This window comes from Ostrinia furnacalis, unplaced genomic scaffold (assembly GCF_004193835.3).
Source record: "Ostrinia furnacalis isolate ACB-3 unplaced genomic scaffold, ASM419383v2 OfSCF3526, whole genome shotgun sequence".
NCBI lineage: Eukaryota > Metazoa > Arthropoda > Insecta > Lepidoptera > Crambidae > Ostrinia > Ostrinia furnacalis.
In genome coordinates this window covers 395,922-409,760 of record NW_021133765.1, presented here as the reverse complement: position 1 = coordinate 409,760, position 13,839 = coordinate 395,922, and the positions used below count along the sequence as shown (strand labels likewise).

The 13,839-nt window shown below is 37.0% G+C and overlaps 2 protein-coding genes across 4 annotated transcripts in view; one reads left to right on the top strand and one right to left on the bottom strand.

The window, feature by feature from the left end:
- LOC114357863 (sodium/potassium/calcium exchanger 4) overlaps positions 1 to 5,063 on the bottom strand; it is a 24,696-nt gene extending 19,633 nt beyond the window's left edge. Inside the window, exon 1 of the mRNA XM_028311649.1 lies at positions 4,965 to 5,063. The gene's annotated coding sequence lies outside the window, so the exon portion shown is untranslated. The remainder of the gene's footprint in view (positions 1 to 4,964) is intronic.
- Positions 1 to 13,839, top strand: part of zyd (sodium/potassium/calcium exchanger zydeco) — a 14,247-nt gene extending 408 nt beyond the window's left edge. Inside the window, exons 1-10 of one of the 3 annotated variants that reach the window (XM_028311648.1) lie at positions 1,772 to 1,960; positions 3,139 to 3,321; positions 8,455 to 8,642; positions 10,754 to 10,940; positions 11,273 to 11,347; positions 11,794 to 12,020; positions 12,253 to 12,415; positions 12,491 to 12,592; positions 12,880 to 13,001; positions 13,212 to 13,839. In XM_028311648.1, coding sequence (XP_028167449.1) covers positions 1,939 to 1,960; positions 3,139 to 3,321; positions 8,455 to 8,642; positions 10,754 to 10,940; positions 11,273 to 11,347; positions 11,794 to 12,020; positions 12,253 to 12,415; positions 12,491 to 12,592; positions 12,880 to 13,001; positions 13,212 to 13,436 — 1,494 coding nt within the window. In that variant the 5' untranslated portion in view covers positions 1,772 to 1,938 and the 3' untranslated portion in view covers positions 13,437 to 13,839. Of the gene's footprint in view, positions 1 to 1,771; positions 1,961 to 3,138; positions 3,322 to 8,454; positions 8,643 to 10,753; positions 10,941 to 11,272; positions 11,348 to 11,688; positions 12,021 to 12,252; positions 12,416 to 12,490; positions 12,593 to 12,879; positions 13,002 to 13,211 lie in introns of those variants that run through there. The other 2 variants (XM_028311646.1, XM_028311647.1) reach the window with 2 other exon arrangements.

The following is a 13,839-nucleotide window of genomic DNA, read 5'->3' as shown; positions in this document are numbered from 1 at the left end:
AGTGCCAGTTATAGTGATTGTGACTAGTCTTATAGGAGTTCCGCGGGTTCAGGGACTGGAGGAGCCGTAAGTATGGGAGATCGGTCATCGTGGTTTCTCAAACAGGTATGCTTTTTATGTTGGACACTCTTCAGCTTTAGGGAAACCATTCAGGAATTATGGTAGGTGAGTAGTGAACTCTAATTTTATGCGACGGTACAATTTACATAGCTAGATAGTTTGTTGTTTTCGTTTGCATAGAGATGAGCTGAACATTCATGAAGGAGGGTGTGGCTGGTGATCTTTATTCATTGCCCGTAGCTTTTGTTACCGAATTGGTGTCGATTGTATCATCTATTCTATGTATCATATACTTGGCATCCGACATGAACATAACCAATGCCCGTTAGTTTATATTAGATATCAGTATGATACAAAGTACCCTATACAGGGTGTCCCAAAAACAATGGATAACCTTGTAACCATCGATAAGCCTCACTATGGTATCTCTAATATAAAAATTTGACCAGATAACAATATCACGGTATCGAGACTTTTAAGTTTTTTTTTGTATTTTTAGAAAATAGACACCTGCGATTGTGATGCGAGATTACGATTTAAATTTTCCTTTTCTTCTTTTTTTTTTAAAGACTGGAACTATCTAGTTGAATTTCATGAGAAAATTTAATCAAAAGTACCAGTTTTCTAAAATAAAAATCTTTAAATCTGTGATATTTTTACTAAGGTCAAAATTTTGATACGAATATTATAGTGATCTTAAGGAGGCCCATCGATAGTTGTATGGTTATCCATTGTTTTTGGGACACCCTGTATATTAACTGTTCGCCAATTTCATGTTTGTTAACCTGTCAAAGAGCCCGTTAGCTAAATATGAAAGTAAACAAACCCAGTGAAGACCGATACGTTACACCCAGAAGTACCTAATTAGCATACGTATGAGGGCCCGCCTACTACCATAGAGGTCACTGTGAATCGTGGTTAATGTCAATAATTGACTTCGGACTTGCATCGATACCTATTTTTAGCTCAATATTCAAAGAGGGTCCTTGTTGCCATGATCTCTAATTGCTATTTGAATACATCTACCTATGACGCTACGTCAGTTGGGCAGCGTACTATGCGAAGTGTGCCGTGTAGTCTGACAATGGACCACGGCATTGAATAAATCGTTTCAGGTGACCGCGCGCAAGTTTTAAGAAAGTATCTAGGTATGGTGAAGTAAATTTTCTGTGCGGCTATCAGATAGAGGCAGCCGACATTCGTCAAGTTAGAAGGGGGAGGCAGGAGCGACTCGGCGCCTCATCCGGTCGCTCCTCGCGCAAATTGTCAATTGGCGGCGGCGCAGGGCAGCTCGCAAGGTTGAGTCTGCCGGCCTTCACGTGACTGCTGACGACACTGTCCAATAACTATACAATCAATATCCTGCACTGCCAAAAACCCAACGGTCCAGTAACAACTAATTACCGTTAGCCTTTGAAATCTATGTTAGTGTGCTCTTAAATCATTGTAAAAGCATCTAGAGACACACACTGGACTAAGATATAATGACAAATTACATAAACGCATCTGTTCCGCAGCAATCTTGAAGCTCGAAGCCGTCGAATAGGCCGAGAGAATCGAAAGACGACTTATGCGACGTTAATGCGGACTTCCTGCCTTCTTTGATCTGTCAATTTCCTCACAGTGCACTCTGGACGAGCGAGTGTCTAAACGAGATGTGACACGCACATTTTGGCATACAACATCGGGGTAAAAGAGCCACAGTGGCAGTGGCCGGCTCCCGACGACACGTCGTATTTTGTAAAATCAGTTAATTCGGTTAAACACGCCGTGCAGTGGTCGTTTGAGCCAATTTGTCCACGATCTTCTTGTTGACTTTGCTATTTGCGGGAGCCGTTTTGAGAAGTACCGCAATTGTGTTTATTTGTCAAGAGCGACATGGTTTTTGTTGCCACTAAAAGTAGGTAAACGGTGTTTATTAAGGGTTGGTTTTATATCACATCAAAATTAACTTGTATTTAATTAATCATGTTACATGTTCAAAATCTGAATCATTGATGAAATCGATGAAGGGAGCTTGTTTTACTTCCACAGTCGATAATTTTTATTCATCAAACATTAAGATTGTGTTATTATGTAATGCAAATATTAAATAAAATAGAGGTAATCAGCCGACACTTAAGATACAGGTAAATAGTTACAACAATGTAACTAGATATTATTATAGAGAAGTTCCCGATTAATTTATGTAAGTGTTCTTAATACTTTACATGATGTTTCAAAATGATCAAGCTAAAAGATAGGTACTATGAATGCATTTTTTATTGTACAATAACGTAGGTACGTGGGTATTTTAGTTAGCCCTTAGAGAAGTATTGTTGCATTAGTTAATATTATGTTCATTTCAAATTTTACACATAAAAATATTAATGTTTGTTGGCGTTTTTATCAGCCTGTATTCTGCACGTGTCTCGTATTCATTCATACCTATACCTACAGTAATATGTAGTAGTGAATTTTGTTGTATAAGTAAAGGACTAAGATATATGTATTATGTACCTCAGCGAATTGATGATTAACTTGTTTATTTTATGGTCAGATAAAAATTTATCTGAGCAGTTAAGTATTGGCACAAAGTCCTACTTTAAGTACGAGTTTTACCTACTATTAGATAAGTCAAGAAAAAATAGACTGTACCTACTACCTATTAAAAACCTCACATTTGTAAAGCAGTAAATCAGCATGTCCTGAAACTAATCGAGGCTAACGGTTTTATAGAGCTGACAACTAACTAGCAACTAGCTAAATGAAATCTGAGAAAAAAATATGGAATTTATCTTTTGTATCTAATTTTGTTTATAAGTAATAACAACAACGTAATAAAATGTAATTTAGCTCTATTGTTAATTAGTGGTATTACTGGTATTACTAAAATATTTGTATGCTATATTGCACAAATTACACTAGCCTCTCCAGCTAGGAGAAATATTACATTTAAAGTAGAAGTGCGTTCACCACGATGGTCCAGCGATCGACAGGATCCAACTAGTGGCTTTCAAATTGGCAGTCCAATGCCATCAGCGTTATGCAATTATCGCCTTACTGTGTTCATTGCAGTGAATCAATTTGCGTTTCCAGATGGGTATCTGCGCAACTGTACGCCGCCGGCCATTGACGACTTCCCCTCTGGGCTCTTCACGGAGCTGCAGCGGCAGCATGGCGCCATCGTGGTCCACGCTCTCCTCTCGCTGTACCTCTTCATCGCTCTCGCCGTGGTCTGCGACAAGTTCTTCGTGCCCGCCGTCGACAGGATATGTCATGGTAAGCAATCAGCCTATTACACGGATTACACCGTTCTCGCTGCAGGCAGGACAATTGTACATTAACTGGGCAAATTCCATAATTTTTCGGATTGCCATCTATAATTAGTTTTATAGCTTTACTCGTATAGTGTATTCAGCCAAGCTATTTAAATCCTGTAATATCTCGAGAAATATCGGCTGACTCAAGTTAATAATATAATTAATGTAGGTAGGAACTGATTTACCGATGCTTCATACCTACCTACCGCACGTACAATATTTACTAATACATAGGGTAAGTCCAGGATAGATGCCCCACTTTTTGAAACAGCTCTGTAACTCAGTCAGTAAGTTTTTATCAACAATTTGACCTTAGTATCTGTAAACTTTAGTTTTTCGTCTATGATATTACTATAATTATTTTAGTTTAAGTTATACCGATTCTGAGTAAATACCATTTTAATTGACCTCTAAAAAGTGGGATAGACGCCTAATGTGGGGGATGTACTCCCTCACTGTATGATTGCTTCAAAGGATAGATGCCTGATGCAGGGATAGATGACTCGATAAGATAGTTTTTGAATTTTTAAATTCTAAGGATCAAATGCATTTTGAAATCAAACAATCCAAGTATTATTATTTAAGATTGTTTGTTATTAAATGAATAAAAAATGAAATTTAATATTTTTTATTAAAAATAGTACATAGTACATCCACCCGAAGTCGGGTAAAAAGGTAATTCGATCAGAAAGGCACCCTATTTATTACTTTCCTAAGGTTAGCCGTACTGCATTCTTTTTTTCTTCTTACTGGCTACTTGTGAATTGTGATAAAAAGATCAGGTTAGGATAGATGCCCCTAGGTGCATGGGACTTGACCCTAAGGGCATCTATACCCAAAAAAAATTAGGCAACTATCCTTTTAACATAGGATAGGTGCCTTTTTCAACCGACTTCAAAAAAAGGAGGAGGTTCTCAATTCGACCCGTATGTTTTTTTTTTTTTTTCTATGTTTGTTACGCGATAGCTCCGCCAATTATGAACCGATTTGAACAAATCTTTTTTCAGCGTATAGATAATATCTCAAGGGTGGTCCCATTTAAATTTAATATTGAAAAAAACAACCCCCAAAGGTGGAAAATTGGGGATGAACTTTTTTATACGCAATATCTCCGCCGATTATAAACCAATTAGAACGATTACTTTTTTGTTGAATAGGTATTATCAAAAGGGNATTTTAGCAATTCTACGAGCTATGTCGGTTACTTTGGTTCTCCTGCGGATCTCCTCATTTCTGATTCGATCACGCAGGGAAACTCCGAGCATAGCCCGCTCCATCGCCCTTTGGGTGACCTTGAGCCTTCTTATGAGGCCCATAGTAAGCGACCACGTCTCAGATCCGTATACCATCACTGGCAACACGCATTGGTCAAATGTCAAAACAATTGTGTATTTGCGTAAAATAAGACACATTAATTGCGTTTAATCACTAACTAATTGCCTTTAATCGCGGTTGGGGGAGGGGACGCGCATTCCACGGACCGGCAAACTTAGCGCGAACGGGTAGTAGTCAAAATCACTTCACACAAAATCACGGTTTTGACCGATTATGAGTTTTGACTATAACATATGCACTGTTTTATTTATGTTAGTGTTAACTCACATGACGTCTTTGAGTATGCGTGAGGCCATCGGAGGGGAACTCCAGGATCGCAGCAGGAGTACAGTTCCTCCCGATCTCCACCAGGCCAAGTAGGTGACGGGACGAATAACTTTCAATTGATTCTGGAAAAGGTTAGATATTGGAACTGTTAACATTCTTTAATTTATTAATACTTAGAGTTATTTATGTACATATAAGGTACTTGATACAAATAAGGCCTACGTTCTAATAAGGCCTATACATCAGAAAACACAGATAAATAAATCCAACCGGGATAATACTTCAGGGACACGTACTCATATGCCCTACAACCCGGTAGAGCGCAAGAGCGTCCCGATCCACGATCCCAGCACCAATTGGCACGCGTTCTTCTAAGGTGGTGGGTGATTTCGTGCTCTCTTATAAAAATTTGCCGATTTCATCTTAAATTTTCGGTAAAATGACGCTGTTTTAGATTAAGCTTTTCTTAGTAATCGTTTCTAAATATTTCTTACTAGCTAATAATTACCTTAATTTATACTAGTGACTATAGATGCATTATTTGTAAATTTTTAAAGACAACAAGTGCGAGATATGTAATAAGGCCTAGGCCTTATTTCAGCATTATAGGCCATATTATATACTTATGTCAACACCTGATTACGGACAAATTCATTAAAGTAAATGAGTCAAAGAGTAACTAAATGTTTATTTAATAAGAATATTACTAACAGCACAGAAAAGAAAAAGAAAACGGAGTCGAAAAAAATTACTAAACCTGTAAAAAAAAGACACAAAATACAAAACCAATAAAAAATAAGGAAAAAAAAGCCGTGTGTATAATTCTAAAGGAAAGGAGAATGAAAGCTGGTATTATCATACCTGTCTCGAAGACAATGTAGCAGATATATATGCTAACATAAAGGACTGCTTTTGGTGGTATCACAAAGATTGTGTAGGAGTTCGTAAAGATGATTCAGAAGCCTTTTTATGCCCTGGTTCTAACAAAAATTGACTTCTCATTTTGTTTACAAAAATTCAAGACTAAATGATGTTCCTAAACTGATTTATTTAAAAGGTTTTATGTGTAGGCCTTATTCGAACACGGTGTTTTAATAAGCCCTATATAAAAAAATAAAATTGTTTGTTTTTGATATTTTTTTTGATAATTTAAGTAAGGAATCATTACTTTGTTACTATGAATATTTAATTTTATCTATAACTAGCTGTGNCTCCAAAAAACCTACACTAAAAAGCAGAATAATAATTACTAATTACCTACTTATTTATTAGGACGAATTATTAATATTTATGTAGGTATACCATGATTGATACTTTTGGAGTCGGTGCAGGCAAACTTTACATGTTTCATAATCTTGGCACCGACTCCAGAAGTATCAATCATGGTATACCTACATAAATATTAATAATTCGTCCTAATGAATTCTGAATAAGTAGGTAATTAGTAATTATTATTCTGCTTTTTAGTGTAGGTTTTTTGGAGTCGGTTTTATTTTTTTTAATAAAAAATATAATAACACTAAAAATCTAATAAAACATAGCTATCCCGTCTAATTTATAAGATAGCCTATCAAATTATATAAAAATCTGCTTAATTTTACAGCTGACAAAAAATTATCCATCAAATGATACTTACCAATTTTATTTCGATGCTTGCTAACGTTTGGCCGCGGAAGATTTTTGCTCTCACTGGCTAAACGAACGCACTCTTTGATGGTTTGCGAGGCGAAAAGTGGTACGGGGAGGTCCCTTTCTATTATACGTACTAAAACTTTAGGCTGAGTTGCTTGTAACATAGTGTACCTACTTAAAATCGCGGCACCTATCCCACTGGGGCATGTATCCTGGAATTACCCTACTTTAAACTGATTAATTACACTGCTTATATCTGTATAGAAAAAGATTTAATTTGTTTAAAGAAGCAATTAAGATGCGATCTTCCTATCATAATAAAAGTTGTCACCTTTAATGAGTGTATTCACCTGCGTAAATAAGGCACATAAAAATACATAAATCAAAGAGAAACATTTTATGTTCCTTTCTAAGTTACTCTCTATTAGGTAAATAAGATCATATCGAGTAATTACGAGATATTTTCCTGTCTATTATCTTTCATAATATGTAGGTATAATACATAATGTATAATGAGAGCTTTTCTTTCAGTTGTAAAGCTTTCTTCGTTTCTAAAGCTTAGTTCGGTATGAGTAAATTGTAACGTCAGAAAATACCAACATGAAATGGGACATGGTATGAAATTAGAGGAGAAAGATCGGAGAAAAGAGAAAAAGTACACAACATAAGACTAATTATCACTAAAATATCTTTATAAAATGATTGGATTGAATCGTATGATAGTTACAAACTAAACAAAGCTGAGTACTCAAATATACAAGTATAGAGCAGCAGACCACATGTAACGCAGCGGCCGGGCTCATTGTGCGCTTGTGAGAAGAGTTTTTGTGCAGCAAGCAACAATGAACCGTCTATCGTCAATAACGTAATCTGTATTACGAAGAGAAAATAAAAATTTCAAAGCGCAAAAAGATGGTTATGTGTTATTGTTGATGCTTTTATAACACTTATTCAGTTGTGTCATACCGAGTCAGAGTCCTCATGGCGTCTTGCACGTACCTTAACTATAATGTATCACGCTTGTTACTTTAGATGTAATGGATACCTCTTAATCCTAAAATAACTGTGTTAGAACGAAGCCAGTGTATGTACTTCTGCGTTGTAACAAATAAATTGCTTGGTTACAAACAAGGTACAAAATAAACTGGCAGGACGTAGACGTGGGTGGTGGTGATGTTCGTATGAATTTCATTAGGATATTATTAAGGTGAAGACAGAGTCTTGTTACTTTCATGACTAATCTCGTCTGGGCGAAAAAAACACGCCAAAAATATTGTGTAGAAGCAGCTTCGAGACTTGTTAACAACACCAAACAATTTTTTGGTGTCGGTCCATCTTGACTATGATTCTTATGTTCGAAATAATACTTGGGAAGATAATGGTTTTGATATTGAAGGTCTTTACAAACATTTTCATTGGGAATATACCTTTCGCTGCAGTATTATTGTGTGAAGCTGAAAAATACGTAAGAGTAATTTAATAGTTAATAACTAATATTTCGTAATAGAACTTGTAGACTAAGAGCTAGTGAACGCCAGACCTACGTCATTTTATAAAAGCTGAAATTTTGTCAGCGTGTGCTCCCAATATAGGATATAATTAGACAGTTTTTTTAGGGTAGCTCCCAAAGCCACGATGACCCAAACTTCATAATTCACCAACATTATAATATCCTATATTGGGAGCATACGCTGACAAACTTTCAGCTTTTATAAAATGACGTAGGTCTGGCGTTCACTAGCTCTTCGTCTATTGGTTCAATGACCAATACAGTTTCAGTTCTTAAAATTTCACCACAGTACTTATAATAAATTGCTGTACCCTAGCCAATTTTTCATATTGCAACATTCATTTGCAGCGCTGAACATGACGAACGACGTGGCGGGAGCCACCTTCATGGCGGCGGCGACGTCTGCGCCGGAGTTGTTCGTGAACGTGATCGGCACGTTCATCACCGAGGGCGACATCGGCGTCGGCACCATCGTCGGCTCCGCGGTGTTCAACATCCTAGCGGTGGCGGCGTGCTGCGGGATTGGCGCGGGAATGGTAAGAAATATCGATTGAAATTTGTTTTTAACACGCTTTTATTAGGTGTCGTCGTGTAATGAACTAAATTCAAATAGTTTGTTCAGTACATAGGCCCTTTCTACGGCACTTATACACATCCCAAATATAGCTTGTCGTACCACCACTTTGAGAAGAAGGAACTCAGTCACCTTTGTCAGCCTCTTTTTCAATAAAATACAGTAGTTTATAGCTTACATGACACGCAATAAGTGCGAGCTAGGTAATGGAATCTAAGAATCTGAATTACACTCACTTCTAATAAATAAATAGGTACCTATCCCTGGACATTTTACACTACGCTTCTAGTCCCAAACTAAGCAAAGCTTGTACTAGTATCATCATGAAACTTGGCAATTATATTATGTAAATTAGATTAATATTATGGTACCATCGAACTGGTCTGATGATGGGACTGGAAGGTAGCCATAGGAACTCCTAAAAGAAACGGCGGAATCGCATCGAGTTTGGGTTCATTGAATTTGTCTTTTCGACCACTTTTGTGCTAGATGATGTCCAGGAGCCTTTTAGTGCAGTAATTAAAAGCGTGTTTTTAGATTTTTAAACTAAGTATTAATTTATTATTCAGTCTAGGTATTTCTTCTATCAGCTAACGACCTTTCACTCAGCCTAGATATATCTTCTATTTACAACCTAAGTACCTATGTGAATCTATTAGCCACGGGCTTCTGTCGTCATAGGTGGAACAGCTCATTCCTTTAAAAGTAAAAACAACACAGAATGTAAATCTAAGGGGGATCCCTTTGGGGGTGTGTTTCCCCCTATGTTCAGCAATGGACGACCTAATATGGCTGAAATGATGATTAAATTAAATTAAAATTAAAATTTGTTTATTGACAAAAAGTTTTATACGATGATGTACCTAAATGGAACTCGAATTGGTCCTCTGATTCATAATATCCAGTATAGGTACTGATCTCTGACTATCTTCTTGATCTATGATCTAATGATCCTTCCCAATTAGACGGTATGAAAACACGGATTTTGTTATTCATTTTGGCACTTTTTCTATTGCTTGGTTTCTGAGTTAACCAGGTAAGCCGTCTGTCTATCATGCATGAATCGATTCACTATTTCTGTAACACATAGGCTTCACCACTGTGTCGTCTGTGTTCACATGTCGGCCGTTTGGTGTAGTGGTTCAGAACCGACTACCAAGCCGAGAGGTCCCGATTTCGATTCCCGGCCGGCCGGGCAGAAATTTAAATGATACATTTTAATTTTTGTGACGGGTCTGGCTGTTTTCTAAAAGTATTTAAGTATGTTTATGTCCGTTGTCTAGTACCCATAGTCAAGCTTTGTTTAGTTAGGGACTAAGTGTAAAATGTCCAAGGATATTTATTATTATTTATTATCACCACTACTTAGGAGTGGTTTTTATTACGTCCGCGTCATGTGAATCTGTCAAAGTACTCCCGAGTCAAACAGTCCATGTAACTTTCACATAGAAGATAGTATTTAAAGTTCGCTATACCTTCTTACTATTCAGTTAGTCATCGTTAGAATTCATCCATAGTACTTACATATTTTGTTTAAATATCTAATTTAATTACATAACGTTTTAAAGCGTATTGCGTGTGACGACTTGACGCACGAAATCATCCTACAATACAGCGTTTATGTTAACAGTTAGCAACTTTGCTATGAAAGTTTCTAGAGCTCAGGATGATAAGGATGTTTTTATTTTTGAGTGTACCAGTATTCTGCTTCATTGCCGAAGAAGATTCTACGATTTAGCTGTGCCATATTTATTTTCTCTGTATATCTTGAAAGACTTATGCCCGTGTTCACCATCAATCCCTCATTTTTAAGTGAACCCTATGTAAACAAAATTCCTGTTATGTGTTACCATAGAGGTCACTTAAAAATTAGGGATTGATGGTGAAAACGGGCATTAAATCAATATTAAAATTTCAAAGGGAGCGCGGCGTTAACAGTTTACGCGTTCTCTCACCTACCTAAGTTTTTAACATGATTTTGAAAATTCTTTGAATGATTTATAGGCTAATTACCTACTCGTATATTATTATTCAATGTCGGTGTTTAATGTTTGGTGGTATGTTGCGTTCCAGGTAGTACCGCTGGATTGGTGGCCGCTCACGAGGGACTGCCTCGCGTACGGCATCACGGTCTCGATACTTATCTGCATCATGCACGACGAATACGTGCAGTGGTACGAGGCCTTCCTCCTCGTGTCCCTCTATGGGGTCTACATATGCGTCATGTACTACGACAAGTCAATTCAAAACTTTGCTAAAGGTATGTAACCGAAAATTGAAATTGATTCACGATTTTGAGGAGGGAAATATCCAGATTGAATCATCCTAGATAATTTTACCTTGCTCTTGTTTCGACAAAATTATTTTTCTAGTACCGTTGGCCTGTATTGACCTTAATATAAAAAGTTCATACTTATGTAGAAAATGAGCTCGCTCAAATTAAAAATCTATTCAGAAACCGTGGGGCAGTGTTTTAATAACTGTTCTAAAACAATTCAACTCTACAAAATACTCAATGTTATGTGTATAATACACATAACATTGAGTATTTTGTAGAGTTGAAAAACATAAATTTGTGTTTATTATTTATAGGGAGTTGGAAATGTGTGGCCAGAATGTTTAAAAATCAGGATGAGAAGCAAGACGCCGCTACAACTACAGATAATGGTATAAATCTTTTAATTTATTCGTAACTAGCTGACCCGGCGAACTTTGTTCCGCCTTAATGGCAATAAATAAGTAGACTTTTTTTTAAATTTCGAACGGGATAAAAAGTATCCTATGTCCTTCTCCTGGCTCTAAACTACCTCACTGACAATTTTCAGCTAAATCGGTTCAGCCGTTCTTAAGTTATAAGTGGTGTAACTAACACGACTTTCTTTTATATATATAGATTTTAAACTCTAAAGCTCTCAATATACCTAGCTGATAATATGTGTAATTAACTACTTTTAACTTTTATATTGGGAGATTTGGATTAAGCTGCTTTTTACTAACTTAATTTCCAGAAGTGAAAGATGTTAAACCTCCTTCAACTACAAATAAAGATGATGTACCTATGGAGCATCATCAACATAACGGAAATATAAAAGCTGCATTACCTCTTTACCCAGATGTAAATGAAAAAAGTGGTGATACGTTGCGAACCGAGAAGGTCAGTGATGATGAGAGGAACAAAATCGTTGACATAGAAGTCGAACACAAAAGCAATGACGTGGAAATTGCTTGTACTGAAGAAAATACTGGCCAGCAAAATCTGGAAGTGGGAGATAAAGACCCTGTAGATGAGTATGAACACTCCCTCTGGAAATGGCCGAGCGGCAGGAGTTGTATTACCAAGGTAGGAAATAGCTTACAACTGCGCCATACTCTACAACTACTGACCTGGGTTTCATTCAGCAATTTACGGCATGTGCTATTATTGTCCAATTAATAAATTAATTTGGTATTACATATTTTTATTGAAAGTGTTGCAGCGTTTTAACTTCAACACAATCGACAGAAATTGCCTCATAAATGTTAATCGTATACCTTTACAGCTACAAATAATTTATTTTATTTTTATATTTCAGACTACTTGGATCGTTACTTGGCCAATTCACTTAGTATTTTTGTTTACAATTCCTGATTGTGAAAAACCTCGTTTCAAGAACTGGTTCCCACTGACTTTCATTATGTGTATCGTTTGGATAGGGTCATTATCCTACATAGTAGCTTGGATGATAACGATAATTGGTAAGAGTGAAAAAATACTGTCTCAAGATGACTACGTGAGATGGAATTTTTATTAAATTGGAATGTACGTTTCAGGGGATACGTTAATGATACCAGACTCAGTAATGGGCATTACTTTCTTGGCTGCCGGGACCTCTGTTCCTGAAGCTGTTTCTAGCGTAATAGTCGCCAAACAGGGTAACAAACATATTCTAAAAAAAATATATTTATGTAGATCCGATAAGCTAGCACCCATAACACAAGCAATAATAGTTGCTTACTTTAGGACTAGTTGGCGCTATGTGAAATTGTCCTAATATATTTATTTAGTATTCTTTAAAACAGCAGCACTAATTTTCAAAATATGCACACAATCCTTGAAATAAATTCTACCTAGTATTTCTTTCATACGTAAATTCTTGCAACATGTTGCCATGATTCACGAAACGGTGTGTCGTTCATCATAAAGAATTTTCTGTTTACAGGACATGGCTCGATGGGAATAAGTAATTCAATTGGATCAAACACATTTGACATATTATTATGTCTTGGGCTCCCGTGGTTAATCAAAGCGTCACTCACACCAGCAGAACCGGGACATTATTGGGTTAGATCATAATGTTATTTTCGGTATAATCAGTTCACACTGCGAACGCCTCCTCTTGACATAATGCTCGCGATGCGAATTGTGATCATAACGTTTTGCAAGGCGATTGTCTTTTGTTTTATTTGAGTATTTTGACTAAGAATATTGTTTGGTTTGATTGCGTTTCGGTGTTGTTAAGCGATTGTGAGTTAACACGTGGAATGTCCACAGGTGAAGATAAACTCGATGGGTCTGGAGTACTCAGCGATATCGCTGCTGTCGACGCTGCTGCTGCTGTACCTGACGTTCTGGTTCAACAAGTTCAAGCTGGACGCGGCGGTGGGGCGCGCGTGCCTGGCCATGTACGCCATGTTCCTGGTGCTGGCCACGCTCATCGAGCTCAACGTGTTCTTCCCCGTCAACATGCGCACGTGCCGGCGCACGGAGCTCAACTAGCTCACCAGTGCCGGACGCTAACAGAACTGTGCAGAACTATTGTGCCTCACCGGCCATGTCCAGAGTGCGAGCTGACGAGTGAGCAGAACAGTTGCACGGATAGAAACACCGTTTTTTATTTACAGCCAACTGTTCGTGACGAATTTTCTTTATTTTATTTCGTTTTAATCATACGTGAGCTATTTTTTATTAGAGTTATTGAAATCAACACAGTTGAAGCTCTTATTTTTGGTAGTTTAGAGGTTTCTAGAGTGTTATGTTTAATCTGTACCGTTCGCTGAAAGTTTAATTAGTACAAAAGGAACCCGGAAAATATTACATTTCTGTTTACGTAAGTAATAATTGAATCTCTAATAAAATCTCAAGTTTAGTGAAGCAAGAAATACATAAGTAAATGAAAGTA